Genomic DNA, 23,107 nt, shown 5'->3' on the forward strand with positions numbered 1-23,107 from the left:
CGGACTTTCAGCCGAGAATCCCCTGTGCGCATGCGCCGCTGCAGTCAGCGACACATTGCGAGGGGAATATCTCTCGTAAACCATACAGGTTTAGGAGAGATTTTTTTTTACCTACAGGTAAGCCTTATTATAGGCTTTCCTGTAGGTAAAAGTTATAAAAATGACTATACAACCACTTTAATAACCTTGCAGAGGAGAGCCAGTATTGCATTTCTGACTAACAATATGTTTTCTTTCACAGCCAATTTGACAATTTCTCAGCCTACATCATTTTATCTGAACATTAAAACGTTTGGAATGTCTGTCATGGTTCAGTGCGTACCAATAATGCAGGTTTATATTGAATTGGATTCTTCTTATGAACATCAGACTTGTGGTAAGATATTCTTACACTTAAATTTATATTTCACTGGCTGGGTACTGGTACATTAAGGGTCCATGCACACTGGAAAATAAAACACCAGTGTTTTCTTTATATAAAAAAAAAACGCTCATATAGAATGTATTTGTACAGACATTTAGAAATGTTTTTTTTTTTTCAGCTAGAAAACTCCTATCAGAAACACAAACCAGAGGGTTTTTTAGTTGTGCCTCCAATTGTTGAGCTTAAAACTTCCAGGAGATCGGGCCGCGGCCAAATCTTCGGAAGTGGGGAAGGGGACCTGTCAAAAACAGGTCCCCTTTCCCCCCTCCCTCCTTAACTGCTGCATGCCGATATAGGTCGGCACAATGACAGCGGTGGGCAAATGGGCGTACCTATACGTCCCCCTTAATTAGGGGGGCTAGCGCGCACGCCGCCGCGTACAGCATGACCGTGCCCACGGGACCTGCAGACTCAATGTCTGCCGGTCTCCAAGCGATCGTGTCATGGAGCCGCATGAATGGGGAGATGCCTATGTAAAAAAGGCATTTCCCGTTCTGCCTTGTGACATGACAGAGATCACTGCTCCCTGTCATCGGGAGCAGTGTTCGCTGTCATGTCAGTGGTAGCCCATTCCCCTCACAGTTAAAGCCACTCCCTAGGACACACTTAACCCCATTTAACAGCATTTTTATAGCACTGGTTGCTGTATAAATGACAGTGGTCCAAAAATAGTGTCAAAAGTGTCCTATGTGTCTGCCATAATGTGGCAGTCATGATAAAAATCGCAGATCGCCGTCATTACTAATAAAAAAAAATAATAATAAAAATGCCATAAAACTATCCCCTATTTTGTAGATGCTATAACTTTTGCGCAAACCAATGAATATATGCTTATTGAGATTTTTTTTTACCAAAAATATGTAGAAGAATACATATTGACCTAAACTGTGGAAAAAAAAAAAAAATAATATATTTTTGGGGGATATTTATTATAGCAAAAAGTAAAAAATATAGCTTTTTTTTCAAATTGTCACTCTTTTTTTGTTTATAGCGCAAACAATAAAAACCACAGAGGTGATCAAATATGACCAAGAGAAAGCGCTATTTATGGGAACAAAAGGACGTAAATTTTGTTTGGGTGCAACGTCGCACGACCACGCAATTGTCAGTTAAAGCGATCGCAAAAAGTGCTGTGGTCAGGAAGGGGGTAAAATCTTCTGGGGCTGAAGCGGTTAAGGGGGCAAATGTGGCAGGGAGGGGGAGAGGAAGCGTATAAGTGGAAGTTCCACTTTTGGCTGGAATTCCGCTTTAAAAAATGCTATTTATACAGGTGTTGCATGTTTGTTTGCTTTTTCAGCCTGTAAAAGCTCCTCTATGTAAGATTCCTGTGTCCTGCGTTTACAGGCATATTGCAAAAGCAGCATTTACAGGCAGGAAAAAAAAAAAAAGAAAAACACGCATTCTTGAGAAAAGCGTTTTAGCAGAATAAAAACGAAAAACACACTAATGTGAATAAATGCTGGGCGCTTAAAACGTATGCGCATAAATGCATTCCAATGGATAGAATACATGAATATTCTAGCCAGTAAAACGCATTTACACTCAAACACTAGATGCACATAAAAGCACATAAACATATGTGCATTCTGCAGCTTTTTGCACATTTTTTATGACGCATTTTCCTGCCAACAGTTCGGTTGTTCAGAGGGGCTTTTTCAGATGACCTGTGAGTATGAGGCCATAGACTGAAATTTGTATTCTCACAAGATGTTACAACTATGGTAGGGCTCTTTCACATGGGCGGACTCCACCAGCGGATCCGCCTGCTCAGCGGGGGATTTGTTCGCTGATAAACACTGAGCAGGCGGAAGACAGGACACAGCCCTATTTCCTCTATGAGTGGTCGGATGAAAGTGGACCACCTATCCATTTACATCCGTCTGTCATCTGATCTGCCAGATATATGCAGAATTGATCCCCCATCTGTCTGTTTTTAGCAGAAAGGATCAGATCGGATGTCAGCGGGTGTAAAGTTTCATACACACGATCAGATTTTCGGACAACCATTTGTCCGTTTTTTGTTGCATGCTAGTCTCATGTTGAAAGTGAAGAGGTTACTCACTATGCAAAAATTTTCGTACGACAGAATACAACATCAGAAGTGACGTAATGTGTTGAATAGTTTTGTATGTATTCTTTCGTTTCTGAGCATGCATAGTCTTGCTCTTACGATTTTTTTTTTTTTTTTCATATGAAAACCACACTAATTAAACATCCGACAAAAATTTTATAGTCTTCACATTCAACTTTTGTCTAATGAAGAAAAAGAATCGACTGTGATAGCACCATGCTAACCAAATTTTACTTCCGATTTTCGTATTGTGTGTATCGCCCTTAAACGGACAAATTCCCATTTACATCCGCTGCTCCATAGAGGGCAATGGAAGATCTAATCAAGTCCACCTAAAAAAAACTGTCAGGCCAACCCAATTAGTCTGTCCATGTGAAAGGGACCTTATAATTTTGCCGCGCACACACAATCGGATGGTTTTCCCAACGGAATTCCAACGGAACTCCGCTCAAGTTGCCTTGCCTACACACAGTCATACCAAATTCCAATCATTTATAACACGGTGATGTACAACGCGTATGACGGGACTAGAAAAAGGAAGCTCAATAGCCAGTAGCCACTAGCTTCATCATAGTTGAATCTGAGCATGCGTGATTTTTGGCATGTTGGAATTGCATACACACGATCGGAAGTTTTTCCGTTGGGAAAATTGAGAACATGCTATCAATTTTCGGCTGGCGGAAATTCGGACAGCTGAATTCCGATGGAGCATACACACGGTCGCATTTTCCGATGAAAAGCTCTCATCTGTCTTTTTCTGGCCGAAATTCCGATCGTGTGTACACGGCATTAGTGTGGGGCGAGCAGTTCAGGATGAGTATAAGTTTGAGCCGAACACCCCCTATTCGGCGAACACCAACATTTTTGGGGTGCTCAGCGGGATGTTTGCCCGCAGAGTGCACAGTGAACAGCTGCCCATTGTCTGACTGTTTAGCATCCTATAGCACTATGAAAACATCTTTACTAATATCATTATATGTTAAAGGTCTATGCGGAAACTACAACAAAATCCAAAGTGATGACTTTAAAGCTCTGAGCGGAGTCATTGAAGGTACCGCTGCAGCTTTTGTTAATACCTGGAAGACTTTAGCCACCTGTCCGAATATCAAAAACAGCTTTGAGGACCCATGTTCACTCAGCGTGGAGAAAGGTACGTAAGGTGAACTAAACATGAAAGCAATGTGAACATGTTGTATATCATGATTTTTTTTTCTCATATGCAATCAAAAAAATTGTTGTATTCTGCAGAAAAATATGCAATGCATTGGTGCGGTCTTCTTACATCTGAAACTGGACCTTTCACTGAGTGCCACAGCTTGGAAAGCCCTCTTACTTATCATGCGGTAATACCCCTATAAAATATTGTATTAAGCTTATGTACAAGAATGTTATATGGGCAGGTGGCTGGGGAAAATTCCTACAAAGCAAACAAAATAAGAATGTGTAAGGTAAAGGAACCCATAGACATGAGATGTTTGATACCCGATTTGACAATTCCAGAAATTCTCATGTCTCTGGGTGTCAATGGACTTTATCAGACATGACTGAGGGACCTGCAGAATGCAGAGTCTCTGATTATCTATAAAATATTAACCACTTCAGCCCCTAAGGATTTACCCTCTTCGAGTATTTTTTGCGATACGGCACTGCGTCACTTTAACTAACAATTGTGCGACACTGTACCCAAACAAAATTGATGTCCTTTTTTTCCCCACAAATAGAGCTTTCTTTTGGTAGTATTTGATCATCTCTGCGGTTTTTATTTTTTGCACTATAAACAAAAAAAGCGACAATTTTGAAAAAAAAACACAATATTTTGTACTTTTTGCTATAATAAATATCCCCATTTTTTTTTTAAAAGCATTTTTTTTTCTTAGTTTAGGCCGCTATGTATTCTTCTACATATTTTTGGTAATAAAGATTGTAAAAAGTGTATATTGATTGGTTTGCGCAAAAGTTATAGTGTCTACAAAATAGGGAATAGATTTCTGGCATTTATTTTTTATTTTTTATTTTTTACTAGTAATGGTGGCGAGCTGCAATTTTTATCGAGACTGCAATATTGCGGCGGACACATTGGACACTTTTGACACATTTTTGGGTCAATTGACAATTATACAGTGGTCGGTGTTATAAAAAAATGCACTGATTACTGTATAAATGTCACTGGCAGGGAAGGGGTTAACACTAGGGGATAATTAAGAGGTTAAATGTGTTCCCTATGTGTGTGTTCTAACTGTAGGGGGAAGGGACTGACTAGAGGGATGACAGATCGTGGTTCCTGGCTATTAGGAACTCATGATCTGTCACTCACAGAACAGAACAGGGATTTGTGTGTTTATGCACACACGTCCCTGTTCTGCCTCTCGTGCCTGCGATCGCTTGCGGCTGGCGGTCATCAGGACCATCAGCCATGAGTATCGACATCCGTGTGCTATGCATACTAGTTCATTATGCCTATGCCTATTGTCCTGCATGGTGTTTTTTTTTTTTTTTTTTTTTTTAGAGAGGGTTTACTTCCTCTTTAATTAACCTCATTGTGTTGCATTAGTGTTACTAGTGTTTTATAAACCTCTTCAAACAGCAGCATACAGGGGTTAATTAACCAACCGGCGCATGTACATTTACAGAATGGCATGGCTGGGCAAATGGGCGAACAGGTATGTCCTTTTGAATTTGCCGCCACGTGGTCCCTTGCACGACACCGGTGACGCGCGCATGACCCTGCCGCGAGCTCTGTGAGTAGGATCGATGTCCACAGGGATACCCGCAATCGTGTCACAGAGAGGAAGAACGGGGAGATGCTAATGTAAACAAGCATCTCCCCATTCTGCCTAGTGAGACTGTCACTGATCATAGCTCCCTGTGATCGGGAGCATGATCAGTGATGTGTCACACACAGCCCCTCCCCCTAACAGTTAGAATCACTCCCTAGGACACACTTAACCCCTCCTAACCAGCTAGTGTTTAACCAATTCACTGCCAGTGTCATTTTTACAGTAATCAGTGCAATTTTATAGTGCTGATCGCTGTAAAAATGACAATGGTCCCAAAAATGTGTTAAAATTGTCCGATGTGTCCGCCATAATGTTGCAGTCCCAGTAAAAATCTCAGCTCGCCGCCATTACTAGTAAAAAAATAAAAATAAAAAAAATGCTATAAAACTAACCCTTATTTTGTAGACACTATAACTTTTGTGCAAACCAATCAATAAACGCTTATTGCAATATTTTTTTACCAAAAATATGTAGAAAAATAAGGTTCGGCCTAAACTGAGGAAAAAAAAATATACATTTTCTGGGGATATTTATTATAGCAAAAAGTAAAAAATAATGCATTTTTTTCAAAATTGTTGCTCTATTTTTGTTTATAGTGCAAAATATAAAAACCGCAGAGGTGAGCAAATACCACCAAAAGAAACCTCTATTATGTAGGAAAAAAAGGACATCAATTTTGTCTGGGAGCCACTTCGCAATACCGCGCAATTGTCATTAAAACAATGTAGTGCCGAATCGCAAAATGTGCTCTGGTCTTTGGCCAGCAAAATGTTCAAGGGGTTAAATGGTTAACACTGGCACCACTAATGCAGCACAGTGGGGTTATTTAACTGCCACTGGTAACTAATGGATCAGTAACCAGTGAGAGTACATTAACCCCTTCTTGCTGAATATTACAAATACCATTCATACAGTTGTGCTCATAAATTTACATACCCTATCAGAATTTATGATTTCTTGGCCATTTTTCAGAGAATGTGAATGATAACACAAAAACATTTTTTTGGCTCATGGTTAGTGTTTGGCTGAAGCCTTTTTATTACTAATCAACTGTGTTTATTCTTTTTAAATCATAATGACAACTGAAACTACCCAAATGACCCTGATCAAAAGTTTACATACCCTGGTGATTTTGGCCTGATAACATGCACACGAGTTGACACAAAGGGGTTTGGATGGCTATCAAAGCTAACCAACCTCCTCTGTGATCTGTTTGCTTGTAATTAGTGTGTGTGTATAAAAGGTCAGTGAGTTTCTGGACTCCTGACAGACCCTTGCATCTTTCATCCAGTTCTGCACTGATGTTTCTGGATTCTGAGTCATGGGGAAAGCAAAAGAATTGTCAAATGATCTTCAGGAAAATGTAGTTGAACTGTATAAAACAGGGAAGGGATATAAAAAGATATCCAAGAAATTGAGAATGCCAATCAGCAGTGTTCAAACTCTAATCAAGAAGTGGAAAATGAGGGGTTCTGTTCAAACCACGGTCAGGTAGACAAACTAAAATTTCAGCCACAACTGCCAGGAAAATTGTTCGGGATGCAAAGAAAAACAAATAACTGCAGGTGAAATACAGGACTCCCTGAAAACATGTAGTATGGCTGTTTCAAGATTCACAATAAGGAGGCACTGTTTTAAGATGCACAATAAAGATGGGCTGCATAATCGAGTTGCCAGAAGAAAGCCATTACTATGCAAATGCCACAAAGTATCCCGATTACAATATGCCAAACAGTACAGAGACAAGCCTCAAACCTTCTGACACAAAGTCATTTGGAGTGATGAGACCAAAATTGAGCTTTTTGGCCACAACCATAAACACTAAATTCGAAGAGGAGTCAACAAAGCCTATAATGAAAGGTACACAATTCCTACTGTGAAACACGGAGGTGGATTGCTGATGTTTTGGGGAAGTGTGAGCTACAAAGGCACAGGAAATTTGGTCAAAATTGATGGCAAGATGAATGCAATATGTTATCAAAAGATACTGTTGTAACATTTGCATTCATCAGCAAGGAAGATGTGCATGGGATGTACTTGGACATGCCAACATAACAATGATCCAAAACACAAGGCCAAGTCAACCTGCCTGAATAAAGTGAAGGTTCTGGAGTGGTCATCTCAGTCTCCTGACCTCAATATCATTGAGCCACTCTGGGGAGATCTTAAAAGTGAAGATCATGCAAGACAACCCAAGAATTTACACAAACTGGAGGCTTTTTGCCAAGAGGAATGGGCATCTGAGAAGATAAAGAGCCTCATCCACAAATGCCACAAAAGACTTCAAGCTGTCATTGGTGTTAAAGGGGGCAATACACGGTATTAAGAACTGGGGTATGTAAACTGTTGATCAGGATCATTTGGGTAGTTTCTGTTGTGATTATAATTTAAAAAGAGTAAACACAGTTGATTGATAATAAATGTCTTCAGCCAAACACTAACCATGAGTGAAAGAAAAGTTTTTGTGTTATCATTCATATTCTCAAAAAAAAATGGCCAAGAAATAATAAATTCTCCCAGGGTATGTAAACTTATGAGCACAACTGTAATTAATTAGCCCCCCCAGCTCCTGTCCCCCCTCAGAGTTAACTAATTAATCTGCATATGCCTGATTACTTGTTCGATATAGAGTGTGGTTGGTCCCCCTCTAGGTTGAGCTCAGTGTCCCAGCAGCTCTCTGCCTCCCAGCCAGCTTACGGTGTTCACACTGGCCGGGACTAGGAATAGCCTGTCGGGTGGAGATTACACCGATGCTTTGCCTGACAGGGAAGTGAAGGGGCGATTCCAGGCTCATGTCGGGTGCAGAAGTGCACTTGGCACATCGTTGCAGGTAGCTCTGGCTCTACCGTATTGTAGCGTGGCCGGCAGTAATCGGTCACAATGTGCTTGATAACCAGCAAGGTTTTAGCAGCACACTACAGACACTTCATCTGTGCCCCCCTTTCTCCAGGAAATTGTGCCATGCTGGGCATCTGCCCCTGCCTTGTACTGGCTCTGGCCCTCACCCCCTGCTCCCCACCCTCATCTCAGCGGTCAGCAGCAGAGAGATCAGAAATCCTCCTACAGATCCTGAGCCTCTCTGTGCAGTCACAGCACTCCTTTGTTTCAGCCTCCCCTGGTCTCTAAATTTAGCAGACACTGGCAGCTGACTCTCAAGCCCACATCTGGTCCTCCTTCAGACCCTGAATGTTCTGATTCACAGCTTCTCCCCCAGCTTATTCCCAGCAGCAGCACAAGATGAGGGGGGTGCAATGTGATGTAAGGGAGGGTGGGGGGCTCTTGATTTCCGATGGTGGGAAGGCTCTTGACATCTGGTACAAGGGGGGGGGAGGGTTTGTTCTGGACATCTAGTCCCTTTGAGGGCAACCATAATGCTAATTTGGCCCACGAAGAAATTAAGTTTGAGCCTCTGCTCTAAACAGTAGTGATTAGATAGCAGAGGAATGAGAGAAGAGACATGAATCACACACACTTGGTGCTTTGGCTAGAGGCTAGTACACACTATAAATTACATGCTTTGTTCATTTTTCATTTCAGAGGTTTACAACAACTTTAATGGGCATACAGAGCCTTGAAAAAGTATTCATACTCCTTGAAATTTTCCACATTTTGTCATGTTACAACCAAAAACATAAATGTATTTTATTGGGATTTTATTTGATAGACCAAAATAAAGTGGCACATAATTGTGAAGTGGAAGGAAAATGATAAATGGTTTCCAAAATGTTTTACAAATAAATCTGTGAAAAGTGTGACGTGCTTTTGTATTCAGCCCTCCTGAGTCAATACTTTGTAGAACCTCCTTTCGCTGTAATTACAGCTGAAAGTCATTTTGGGGATGTCTCTACAGCTTTGCACATTTAGAGAGTGACATTTTTGCCCATTCTTCTTTGTGAAATAGCTCAAGCTCTGTCAGATTGGATGAAGAGCCTCTGTGAACAGCAATTTTCAAGTCTTGTCAAAGATTCTCAATTGTATTTAGGTCTGGACTTTGTGCCATTCTAACACACGAATATGCTTTGATCTAAAACATTTCACTATCACTCTGGTTAGGGTTGTTGTCCTGCTGGAAGGTGGACATCTGCCCCAGTCTCAAGTTTTTTGCATGTATGTGGCTCCATACTTCTTCCCATCAACTCTGACCAGCTTCCCTGTCCATGCTGAAGAAAAGCATCCCCACAAAATGATACATGTTTCACAGTGGGGGTGAAGTGTTCAGGATGATGTGCAGTGTTAGTTTTAACACATAGCATTTTGCTTTTAGGCCAAAAAGTTTAATTTTGGTCTCATCTGATCAAAGCACCTTCTCCCAGGGCTCAAGTCCTGCGGGAACGCATTGGAAACTGAGTTCCTGTACTTTTTCCACAACAGGAACTCAGTTCCCATTAGCAGCCGCGTCCTGCAAGACTTTGAAGTATGCGAGCTGTGTGGCAGGTGCTACACCAGCAGCCGCCGACACAGCTCACAATAGTACATTTTCCAGTAGGGGGCCCCATGACAGCTTCCGCTTCAATCTACCTGTCAATCACAGATAGCTGACGGGTAGATCAGCTATTCTGCTCACAGGACATGCAGGGAGAAAGGTGAGCTGAGGGAGGAACATCAGTTTGGGGTGGTAAGCTGAGCACAATACCTGGCAAAGTTTAATGCCAGGAGGGAAGTTTATGTGGAAATATGTGAAGGGTTGGAATAGCAGCGAGTATGTGTTGGAGCCCTGCAGAGTTTTCAGCCCCCCCAAGCTAACATACATCTCCTAAGCAGGAACACATCACTATCTCCCCAAACATTCTGTGAATTCATTTTCAATGAAAAGTGTAAACTCACCACATAAACACTCTATATACAAAATAAAATTCCCCAATAAAGATCAGAACACGATGTTCACATTTGCATGGAAGCACAATTACATGAATGCTGATTATTCAGAGAATTACCGTATTTAAGTTTATTGAGGATTGTTTTTTTTTGTACTATCAGTTAAGCTTCATACACACAATACGAAATTTTGATGGAAAATACCACTTTTGAAGCGTTCGTGTATATGAGCATATCATTTTTTTTGGTGGGGGGGGTCTATCTTGGATGGGAGTTCCCACACTTTTTTCCCCAGGACTTGACTCCTGCCTTCTTCCACATGTTTGCTGTGTCCCCCAGATGGCTTCTCGCAAACTGCAAATGGGACTTCTTAAGGCTTTCTCTCAACAATGGCTTCCTTCTTGCCACGCTTCCATGAAGGACAGATTTGTGAGGTGCACGGCTAATAGTTCTCCTGTGGACAGATTCTCCCACATGAGCCGTGGATCTCTGCAGATCCTCCGGAATTACCATGGGCCTCTTGGCTGCTTCTCTGAATAATGCTCTCCTTGCACAGCCTGTCAGTTTAGATGGACAGCCATGTCTTGGTAGGTTTGCAGTTGTGCCATACCCTTTCCATTTTCAGATGATGAATTGAACGGTGCTCCATGAGATGTTCAAAGCTTGAGATATTTTTTAACCCTGCTTTAAACTTCTCTACAACGTTATCCCCGACCTGTCTGGTGTGTTCCTTGGCCTTCATGATGCTGTTTGTTCACTAAGGTTCTAAGGTAACAAACCTATGAGGGCTTCACAGAACAGCTGTATTTATACTGAGATAAAATTACACCCAGGTGGGCTCTATTTACTAATAGGTGACTTCTGAAGGCAGTTGGTTCCACTAGATGTTTGTTAAGGGTATCAGAGTAAAGGGGGCTGAATACAAATGCACACCACATTTTTCACATATTTATTTGTAAAAAAAAAAAGAAAATATTTATCATTTTCCTTCCACTTCACAATTATGTGCCATTTTGTGTTGGTCTATCACCTAAAATCCCAATTAAAATGGTTGTAAACCCTCCCCCACAAATTTGTCCCATGTAAATGAGCATAAAAATCCCTAATGAACACTGCTTGTAGATATAGAAGAATATTTGGCATCAGATGGCGCAAAAAATCAGTCCCTGTATAGTCTCTATTGGGTATGGATATTTAAAATGTCAATGGCAATTAGGGATGGTGATAGCATTTACAATAGAACAGGGGGAGCACCGTCGGCTGCAGCAATCATGAGAGGAGAAGCAGGGCTCTCTAAATAATTCAAAAACACAAAGAACAGGGAGAAAGTGTGCCAGACTAAGTGCAGTATATAAAATAGAGTATTTATTAAAAATAAAAGCATACAGTAAATACTATGAAATAAAACAAGTCAGCTATGAACAGGGAAACAGCGTTGCCATAGAAACGTTGGATTGAGAAGGAGGCTTGGTTAACAGTACAGGAAGTTTATTTTATTTTTGTGCCATTTTTTTTTTATTTGAGTTATCTGCAAACCAATAATATCAGAATGGAACTTTATTGTTTAGTTTTATTTTATTTTATATTTATCATTTTATATTATTCTCTTTCAAAATATCAAACTTTTCTGTAAAATGAGCTGTCTGAGAATTTTTTTTTGTGTTTATCACTAAGCCCTGGTTCCCACCAGTGCAACCTGTCATGTGACTTGACAGGTCAAAGTCGCATGACAAGTTGCACCCCATTTGTGGCAATCCAACTGTTCATATTTAACTTGATGCAACTTGAGTTGCAGCGACTTTGAAAACAGTTCCTGCAATATTCCTGTGCAATTTCAGTGCAACTTGCATTGACATCTATTAAACGAAGTCGCACAGATGTCAGCAAGCCGTGGGTGAAATCGCACTGACAGGCTTTGAAGTCATGCTGATGTAGTCCGACTTCAAAGTCATTCCAAGCTCTAACGAGCAGGGCCCTCTAGTCCCTCCTGTATTGATTTGTATTGTACGTGTACTGTCTGCCCTCATGTTGTAAAGAGCTGCGCAAACTGTTGGCGCTATATAAATCCTGAATAATAATAATAATACTGGTGTGAACCAGGACTTAAAGTGATTCATCCTTCAGGCCTGTCTGCTCGTGTTTTTATTTCACTATGACTTATGCTCTAAATTTGATAGTATATCTTGTGTCTAGAACTGTATGTCGGATACCTGCAGCTGTACGGACAGTGAGGAGTGCATGTGTGCTGCCCTCTCATCTTATGCCTTTGCATGTACTAAGAAAGGAGTCCTTATCACTGACTGGAGAGACAGCGTGTGCCGTAAGTATTACACTCGCCACTTCTTTTACTTTACTCGTTTGCTGACCGCATAACATATACAGCGACACTGTGATTCTCCTGCACCAGATCACATACTAGGTATGTGATACAGCACTTTTGGGTAGGGGACACGTGCATATGCCGCTGGCTACATGGTTATACACAGCAGATGCCGATCAGCAAATGCCAGCCAATAGATGACCAATTTTCGGGAACACACAGGAGGCAAAGTTCTGTCCTGTCAGTGGGGAAGTAATAGATTTCCTTTCCCCGCAAAGCAGGGAATAAAATTCATTACTTCCCTTAGTAAAAGCATCTCTTATAGTACAACAAAAGACTGGCTAAGCACACATTAAACCCTTCGATAACCCTAGCTGTCTAACTCCTTCCCAGACAGTATCATTAGTACAGTGACAGTGCATATATTTAGCAGACGGTGGGGGTTATTTACTAAAGGAAAATCCACTTTGCACTGAAAGTGCACTTGGAAGTAACGTCGCTGTAGATCTGAACTTTCACATGATAGGATGATAAAATCAGCAGAGCTTCCACTCATTTCAGATCTACCCCTTAGATTTAGAGCGACTGCACTTCCAAGTGCACTTGCAGTACAAAGTGGATTTGCTTTTCGTAAATAACCCCCACTGTGTTAGTGTCATTGGTTCACAAAAACTGTCAAAAGTGTCAGTTATGCCACATACACATGAACGGACTATCCGGCGGGCAACCCGCCGGACTTTGTAGCGGAGGTCTGCCGGACTTTCCCGAGCGGACCTGCCCACACACGACCGGACTTTTGAAATGGATGGACTTGCCCACACACAGAGTAAAGTCCATTCATTTTGAACATGGCTCCAGGTAGACGGAACTAGCAAAGGAAGTGACTGTCGCTGCCTCCATCGGCAAGATTAACACCTCGCTAGCCCCGTCACCTGGTATGGATTTAAAGGGGAACCCCTACACCGAAAAAACGACGTGGGGGTCTCCCCAAAGTCCATAGCAGACCCTTATCCGAGCACGCAACCCGGCCGGTTAGGAAAAGGGGTGGAGACGAGCGAGTTCCCCCCCTTCTGAGCCGTACCAAGTCATGTGCCCTCAACATGAGGGGTGCTTCCCGAGTCCGCCGGAGCCCACACATGGGCGGATTGTCCAGCGGACCAAGTCCGCCAGATAATCCGATCGTGTGTACGGGGCATTAGTGTCCGATTGTCCACTGCAATATCGCAGTAATGTTATAAGTCACTGATTGCCATCATTACTAGTAAATAAAGTAAGTAAATAAATGAGAATTACAGTAAATATATGATTATTTGTAGACGCTATAACTTTTGCGCAAACCAATCAATATATGGTTATTGGGATTTTGATAATACGTATTGGCCATAATTTATGAAAAAAATTGATTTATTTTTCAGTTTTTTTATTAGACATGTTTTATAGCAGCGTAAAAAAATATAAATAAATTTTTTTTTCAAAACTGGCGGTCTTATTTTGTTTATATATACCATAGTTTGTAGGTGCTATACCTTTCACACAAACTAATTAATAAACATGTATTGGAATTTTTTAAATCAAAAACATGCAGCAGAATACTTTTTGGCCAAAATGTATGATTTGATTTTTTTAAATCTTTTTTATTGTATGTGTTTTCCAGCAGAAAGTAAAAAATATTGAGTTTTAGATAAAATTTGCTGTACTACTGAAATAATGCCCCATCCATTTAAACCTTGGGGGATTGGAAAGATTTATTTTTCTTGCTGGAGAAAATTTGATCATGCTCTGCTAGGGTTTTATTGCCTTCCTGTGGATCAACTGTGGGTATCGGATTGTGTATATAAGATTTTATGATTTTTTTCCCCTTTTATTGGTTAAACTAAATGGACTTTTTTCAACCAGACTCCTAACGGTTTAATCTACTCCTAACTGTGTAGGTTTGGGAGATATTTCTTGGACCTACAGGTAAGCCTTAATCTAGGCTTACCTGTAGGTCAAAGTGTGTTGTAAGGGTTTACAACCACTTTAAAGTGGCTCTAAAGCCTTAACGTTTTTTCAACTTAATTAATTCTATGAATTAAGGAACCTTCTGTGCTGCAAAGTCCCCCTCAGACCCCCTTATGCTTACCTGAGACCACTCTGTGCAAATGGTTTTGCACAGAGAGGTCTCAGGTAAGTATAGGGGGGCTGAGTGGGGCTTTACAGTACAGAAGGTTCCTAACTGGCTCCAAAGCTATGCTGTAGTGTGAAAGCAGCCATTTTTATCCAAGGATTTATAGACCATATTAATTTTAAACCATTGTGGTTCAGTTGGGGCTGTGTCAAAATTGTCCCCATTATGGACTTCTCCTTTTCTTTTGTATACACAGAGCTGAAGAAAGTATTTAATAAATTTGCCTTCTCTTTGTCCACAGTCACCCAGCCTTTTTTTTTTTTTTTTTTTTTTTTTTACTATCAATATATTTGAAGAATTTTTGGGTGTTTTTCCTTCTCTCTTCTTCAATCTGTCATTCATTTTGAATTTATGCAGCCTTGATTTACTTTTGACATATCCAGTTATATTCTTTGTAACATTTAACCACTTCAGCTCTGGAAGGATTTACTTCCTTAATGACGAGGCCATTTTTGTGATACGGCACTGCGTCACTTTAACTGACAATTACATGGTCGTGCGACGCTGTACCCAAACAAAATTGATCCTGGATTCCTTTTTTTTCCCAGAAATAGAGCTTTCTTTTGATGGTATTTGATCACCTCTGCAGTTTTTATTGTTTGAGTTATTAACAAAAAATACTGACAATTTTGAAGAAAAAACTCTATATGTTTTACTTTTTGCTATAATTCCGCGTACACAGGACTGGACATTTCGAGGGATTAGGTCCGGCGGTCTTTTTGGCGGAGTTCCGACGGACTTTCCGAATGAATGGACTTGGCCACATACAATCACACCAAAGTCCGACGGATTCGAACGTGATGACGTACGACTGGACTAGAATAAGGAAGTTCAGCCAGTAGCCAATAGCTGCCCTAGCGTCAGTTTTTGTCCGTCGGACTAGCATACACATGAACTGATTTCTCGGTCCGGCGGAGTTCAGGTGGAAAAATTTAAAACATGTTCTATTTCTAAAGTCTGCCGGATTTTTGGCAAGCAAAGGTCCGATGGAGCCCACACAAGATCGAATTGCCAGACGGACTCGTTCCGTCAGACCTTTGCTGTCAAAAAGTCCGGTCGTGTGTACGCGGCATTAGACATATCCAGATTTAAAAAAAAAAACAATTTTTTTTCATCAGTTTAGGTCAATATGTATTCTTCTACATATTTTTGGTAAAAAAAAAAAAAATTGCAATAAGTGTATATTGAGTGGTTTGCGCAAAAGTTATAGCGTCCACAAAATAGGGGATAGATTTATGCCATTTTTATTATTTATTTATTTATTCACTAATAATGGAGGCGATCTGTGATTGTTAGCGGGACTACGACATTGTGGCAGACAAATGGACACTTTTGACACTTTTTTGGGACAATTGACATTTAGACAGCAATCAGAGCTAAAAATAGCCACTGATTACTGTATTAATGTCACTGGCAGGGAAGGGGTTAACAATAGGGGGTGATCAAGGGGTTAAATATTTTCCCTAGGGAGTGATTCTAACTGTGGGGGCAGTGTATTGACTGGAGGAGGAGACAGATCGCTGTTCCTAATCACTAGTTTTTACTACTAGGTTACCGCGTTTAGCCACGTTTAGTCAGGCTTGGTGTCTGAAACGTGGAAATCTTCGACGTCTGAACCAATTTTTTTGCTTTCGAAGGAACGCTGTTAAACACAACTGCCTAAAAATGGCAATAAATTAGACAGTTTACATGGTCACATAGGATAACATTGAATGAGTTCAGGGGCAGTTAAAAAAAGCATCCAACGGCCTCTGAACGTACGTTTATCAGTGTCTCGCATACATGGGGCTTAAATGTTAAAAATGTGTAGTTTTATTGTATTATCATTCATTCAATCTGTTGCCTTTTCCAGAAAATTACACACAGAGCTGCAAAGCATCCCAGATATTTCGCTATCATGTCAATGAGTTCCAGCCTACATGTCGATCCCTGAGTGAGGCGGATGCTACAAGATACACTGAGCTCGATCCTGTGGATGGCTGTGTGTGCAGAGATGGCACCTATATGAATGACAATGGAGACTGTGTAGAGGCCAGTTCCTGCCCCTGTTATTACCAAGGGAATGTCATGCAGTCTGGAGAAATGATCGAGGAAAATGGGGTAGCTTGGTAAGAATTTGTAGTTAAATTAAGTATTTATTTATAGAGATTTCAAGTAGAATTATCACCCCCTTTAAAAATTATGTGCTGCAGCACCTAACTATAAGTTCATTTGCACTTACAGTTTCTTCTCTTGGTCCTAGGGTTGCCAAATTTTCTTCAAGTCAAACCCAAACACTTTAGCGGCGCACAGCATTTTTTTTTTATAGTATAAACTATACACATATTTTTATATTAACCACTTCCCGACTGGCGCACGCCGATGTACGTCAGCAGATTGGCACGGGCAGGCATACTGGCGTACAGGTACGTCCAATTTTAAATGCTGCCCTGCCATCGCAAGCGCACCGCCGGTCGGGACCCCCGTGAGTCCGGTCGCGGGTCCCGTGGACTCGATCGCCGCGGGCATACCCACGATCGTCTCACGGGGCGGCTGAACGAGGAGATGCCATTGTAAACAGCATCTCCCCGTTCTGCCTAGCAACAAGTGATGCTGATCTCTGCTCTATGTGATTGGAGCAGAGATTAGTGTTCACTAAAACAAAGCCCAGCCCCCCACAGTTAGTAACACGCCCCTAGGAACACTTAGCCCCTACACTGCCACCCACTGGTTAACCCCTTCACTGCCAGTGTCATTTACACAGGAATCACTGCATTTGTATAGCAGTGATTGCTGTATAAATGACAATGGTCCCAAAAATGTGTCAAAAATGTCCGATGTGTCCGCCATAATGTCGCAGTCACAATACAAATCGCTGATCGCCGCCATTACTAGTAAAAAAAAAATTAATAAAAATGCCATAAAACTATCCCCTATTTTGTAAACGCTATAACTTTTGCGCAAACCAATCAATAATCGCTTATTGCGATTTTTTTTACCAAAAATATGTAGAAGAATAGGTATTGGCCTAAACTGAGGGAAAAACATTTTTTTTTATATATTTTTGGGGGATATTTATTATAACAAAAAGTAAAAAATAATGCGTTTTTTTTGCAAAATTGTCGCTCTATTTTTGTTTATAGCGCAAAAAAACAAAAAAAATGCAGGGATGATCAAATCCCACCAAAAGAAAGCTCTATTTGTGGGAAAAAAAGGACATCAATTTTGTTTGGGAGCCACGTCGCATGACCGCGCAATTGTCAGTTAAAGCGACACAGTGCCGAATCGCAAAAAGTGGTCTGGTCTTAAGCCAGCAAAATGGTCCGGTCTGGAAGTGGTTAAATAACATTTCTAATCATATGAAGTTAATAACAAGAGTCCCCCTTTACATCAGCGTCCACAGAGTCCCCCTTTTACACCTGAACTTGCTGAGTTCCCTTTCACTGTAAGGAGGGACTCTGCAGACTCTGATGTAAGGGAGATCTCTGGGGACTCTAACATAAGGGATGCTCTGGGAACCCTGATTTAAGAGGGAACACGAGAACTCTGATGTATGAAGAAGACTCTGATGTAAGGGGAAACACTGTGGCCTCTGGTGTAAAGGAGAACTCCGATGTAAGGGGTGTTCTGAGAACCCTGATTTGCCTTAGTGTACTCACTCAGAGGCAGGAGAAAGAGGGGGGGGGGGGCTTTAGTCACAGACAGGGATGGTTGGGTAGCTCATTCTGATGGTCTTTTAAGAGAGGGCATACAGAAAGTGGCAAGTTCAGTTTTTTTTTTTTTTTTTTTTTTTACAGTTTAGAGCACTGTGCTGTGTAATCTCCTTTAAGGGACCAGGATATACATTTTTTTGGGGGGGTTAACAAACACTTTAATCCATTTAATTTATTTTCAGAATTTGTTTTGTTTATTCATATTGGAATCGATTTGAATAGTTTTCCAATATAACAGAAAATAAAAGAATAGAATATAATAGAGTAAAACAGAACAAACAAGGATAGAAAATAAAATAAAAGAATAGAAAGGGATAGAATAGAATAGAAAGGAATAGAATAAAAAAAGAATAGAATTAAATAGAAAAAAAAATAACCATCTTCTAAAATTTGAATAGAATAATAAAGAATTGAATAACAAAAATAAATAGAATAAAATGGAATAGAAATAATATAACCATATTCCAAAATTCAAATTGAATCAATAGAATCAATTTGAATAAAATAGAAAAGAACACTATAGTATAGAAAAAAAACTGAACAGAATAGAATGAATATAACCATCTTCCTATTCTAATCAATTTTTTTTCTATTCTATTCAAATCCAAATTGATTATATTTGAATTTTGGGAAATGGTTATATTCTTTCTAGTCTATTAAATTCTATTGTTGTCTATTCTTTTCTATTCAAATGTATTTTTTTTTTATACAAATTTTGTAAGATGTTTATATAATTTTTATTCTATTCTGTTGTTTTTTGTTGTATTCTATTTTAATCTATTTTTTTCTATTCTATTAAAATTCTAATTGATTCTATTTGAATTTTGGGAAATGATTATATTCTTTCTATTCTATTATATTGTTGTTTAAAATGCTTTTCTTTTCTATTCTCTTATGGTCTATTCTTTTGTTTTTTTTAATTGTATTTTTTTTTCTATTTATTTGTTCTATTTTGTTTGAATTTCGGAAGATTGTTATATTATTTCTATTATGTTATTGTATTCTATTCTGTTGTTTTTTCTTTACTTTTCTTTTATTTTCTATTCTATTCCAAGCTATTCTTTTCTATTCTATACAAATTCGAATTGATTTTTTTTTGAATTTTGGGAAATGGTTATATTCTTTCTATTCTATTTGTTTTTTTTATTCTTTTTCTTTTCTATTCTATTCTATTCTTTTTTTCTATTCTATTATTTTCTTATGTATTCAAATTCAAATGTATTCTATTTGAAATTTGAATTTCAGAAGATGGTTATATTCTTTCTATGTTGTTCTATTCCATTCTATTTGCTTCTATTATATTCAAGCTTATTCTGTTCTTTTATTTTATATTGTATTTTGTGCTGTTTTACTCTATTATATTATATTCCATTATTTTCTGTTCTGTTTTATTCTCTTTGGAAATTCAAAAACTACTTGAAAACCATTCAAATTTAAAAAAAAAACACTATTCGAATTCGAAAAGTATTTATATTTGAAAACTATTCGATTTCGAAAAATTTTCGAATTCGAAAAGTATTTCGAAAAGTATGCGAAAAGTTTTCGAAATTGATTTGAATTAGATTTTTTTTTTCATTATTTTGGATTCATTTAAATTCGGAATAATCGTGATTCAGAAATTCGGATACATAGAAAATTTGTCCGAATTTCAATTCGTAACAAAATGAACTGCACATGTCAAGTTCTGCCCACTTCCCTTTGGATTGACAACATTTCCTCTGTTCCTGAAGCCCTCCCACTGTGATCTGCAGTGTCTGGAGGGGGGCAGGTTGTGAAAAAAACAGATGAAGGAGGATTTGGCTCGGTCAGGGAAGGTAAAGGAAGTTTTTGGTTTACTTTAGGAGGTTTGTGAATTACACAACTTTGGTATTTGTTCATACCGCCATACAGGAGCCTTTAGTTGTAGATTTAGGCTACATTCACACATATGCGGGTGCAGGTAAATTCCGTGCATTCCTGCACTCCCATGCAGCTGCACACATAATGTGGTCCTGCACAGAAAATGCAAGAAGAAAATGGCACACCCATGCCCTAAAAAACGCGTTATGGTTTCCCGCACACAGAAATCACATGCGGCAAGAACCTTTTCAATGCAGAAAAGGCAGGCGCAGCAACACATTTTAATGAATGGGCTGCTGTGCCCACTCCCCTGTGGCACATAGAGCCTCATACAAGTGAACCAGGGCCAAATTTTGTGCAAATGGTTTTGCCACAGTTTTGGTGTGAAAATAGACTAAGGTCAGAAATTTCCTAAAGTGGAACTTAAGTGTATCTGAGCACCACAAACGAAAACACTATTTATTTCATTTTTAAAATTCAAAGAAAGCTCCCCCTTCCATCCATGTCGCCATGCTTTATTTTTTTTTTGAGAAATCACTTTGAAATCCCTCCCAGAATTTCTAGCCATGACCATCTTGAGTAAAACAACCAAGCTTGTGTTTTTTTTTTTTATTTTTTTTTTTTTTTTAATAGTTTAACTTCAAGCAAAATTGTATTCTTGGAAAATGTGTTTATTGAATTTTTAACAAATAATATACATAAGGTGGCAGCAAAAGAAAAGACCACATATATGGTAATAATATTGAGTTGTAGTTCCAACATAAACTAAAAGTAGTTTAGCTAGTTTTGTTTTAGTTTTTAGTTTTTGGATCTAACTACTCAAAATATTGACATACATTGTATAAGAAAGGATAAAACCAACTTAGACCAGGTTCATGTACGATGACCTCAGATAAAAAAAAAAAAAAAAAAAGGTCTTAATTATTATCAAGAGTATAGATTTTAAATAATAAAAAAAAAAAAATTATTATAGAATCTAAAATCGTATACTACATATTGGAAATATCTACAGTTAGTATAATGATAACCATTATTATATATAATATATAAAGCGTAAATTGAAAGAGAAGAGAGAGAATAGGGGGGAAAAGTAGAAGAGAGAAAGAAGATTAAAGAAAAAGTAATCTTAGGAGAAAAAATAGATAGGGAAGAAAGAAATGAGAGGTAGTAGGGGTCTCCGGGGTAGTACATGGTAATAAACACATACCAAGAATGCAGAGAATAATAAAAATATTATATAAATAAAATATTTGAAAACATAACAAATAAACGTAGGTATCTAAAAATTTTAGAAATCCATAGTAACCAACCAAATTACACTTTACTGCTATCAAATGAGAAACCTATCAGATTTGTTTGCTTTTTATACATTTTTGCAGTTTAAGAGCTCTTCCCAATATTGTCTTAATTTTAGATCTGTAGTTTTTTGTTTTTTTTTGGAGAAAAAGGTGTAATTACAGAACATAACATACATTTTGCATCTACATGGGAAGAACCTAAGGCAATAGATGGCCGCATACATAAATCAAGGCAGGAACTGTAATATGCGGAGGTCTATTAACCCCCCTGGCAGTATTCCCGAGTCTGGCTCGGTGTGGAAGTTTTATACCAAAAAGCGGTAACCCCGAGCCAGACTCGGGACCGCATCGCTGGATGCAGGAGGAGGTTTACTTACCTTCTACCTTGGATCCAGTGATGTCCACCCGTTGTGCGAGCGGCTCGTCCTCTGCTCGATCTATCACGGAGCCGAGCTCCGTTCCCTGTGAGCATTGCGACGCACTGGGACAGAGATCGGCGCCAAATTCAAAAAGTGAAACACACACAGTATACATACAGTATAATGTAATCTTACAGATAACATTGCTGTATGTAATCATTTCACATCCCCTTTGTCCCTAGTTGTCTGTCCAGTGTCCTGCATGCAGTTTTATCTTATAAAAACTGTTCTTTATGCCTGGAAACTGGAGATTGTCCATAGCAACCAAAACTGTCCCTTTACATCAAAAATGATTTTAGACCAGCTAGAAAACAGCGATAATAAATTGGAATCACTCGCAGAATTGAGCGATAGCGATTTGTGGGGAGATCCGTCATCAAATATTAAAAAGTAATGATAGTGGCAATTCTGCAACTAAGCAAATTTCAGTGTTTTTGATTTGATTACATTATTGAATAATTTTTATTATTGTTAGAATATTATTTGGTATAATTATTTATAGTTATTTATTATATTGTAATTTAGGATTTCATTTTTCAAACTTTATCATACCCGGGATGTCTGCTAGACTCTGGTTTGAACAGATTTAAGAGAGTTATTCCTAAGAATTACAGGACTACAATATAAAACGCCAAATTTCCAAGCAACATAAATGTACCACTTTCATCACCTAAAATCCGAAATAATCGTACCGCCAGGGAGGTTAAGTAGCACATATGATAGGGTACTCTGCCTACATAGAGGGGACATGGTAAAAGGCAGTACATGTATAAGTATGTGTTGGCATCAGATAGAACACCTTCAGGGTGGGGGAGAGGGAAGAGGTGAGACTGGTACATTATATTCAGGTAAGTTCAGTCTGCTGGGAAAGTTAGTAAGGTTTGTCTTGATATACCATTCTGTATATTGAAACGATTTCATAAAAAAATGGATTTCTGAGCTCCAAAGAGAATGTTCCATGAATGACTTCCAGCTACTGAAGAAACGTTTGGTAGGCCCAGATTTATGGATAATGGTATCTAGTTTTTCAATATATAGGAGACTTTTCAGCTTCTTTTTAATTGTGACATTTGAGGGAGTGGAAGATGATATCCAGGCTTTCAGGATAACCGAATGTGTTGTCGGAAAACAAAGAAGTATCCATTGAGGGAGTTTGACAGGAGAGCAGGGGTGGACTGACAACTCATGGGGCCCCCGGGCAATAGGAGATTATGGGGCCCCCAGGCAATCAGAGATTATGGGGCCACACAGTATAAACAAACACACACACACAGTATACAATCAC

At 39.2% G+C, this 23,107-nt stretch overlaps 1 protein-coding gene across 3 annotated transcripts in view; it reads left to right on the forward strand.

Moving 5' to 3' along the window:
* Positions 1–23,107, forward strand: part of LOC143935931 (mucin-5AC-like) — a 251,510-nt gene that overhangs the window by 109,127 nt on the left and 119,276 nt on the right. For all 3 annotated transcript variants that reach the window (XM_077460154.1, XM_077460146.1, XM_077460163.1), the window contains 5 exons: positions 242–376; positions 3,481–3,645; positions 3,744–3,838; positions 12,281–12,407; positions 16,427–16,682. In XM_077460154.1, the coding sequence (XP_077316280.1) occupies positions 242–376; positions 3,481–3,645; positions 3,744–3,838; positions 12,281–12,407; positions 16,427–16,682 (778 nt within the window). The remainder of the gene's footprint in view (positions 1–241; positions 377–3,480; positions 3,646–3,743; positions 3,839–12,280; positions 12,408–16,426; positions 16,683–23,107) is intronic.

This window comes from Lithobates pipiens, unplaced genomic scaffold (genome assembly GCF_037356315.1).
Source record: "Lithobates pipiens isolate NorthernLeopardFrog02 unplaced genomic scaffold, aLitPip1_a1.2 Scaffold_10, whole genome shotgun sequence".
In the NCBI taxonomy this organism is placed as follows: domain Eukaryota; kingdom Metazoa; phylum Chordata; class Amphibia; order Anura; family Ranidae; genus Lithobates; species Lithobates pipiens.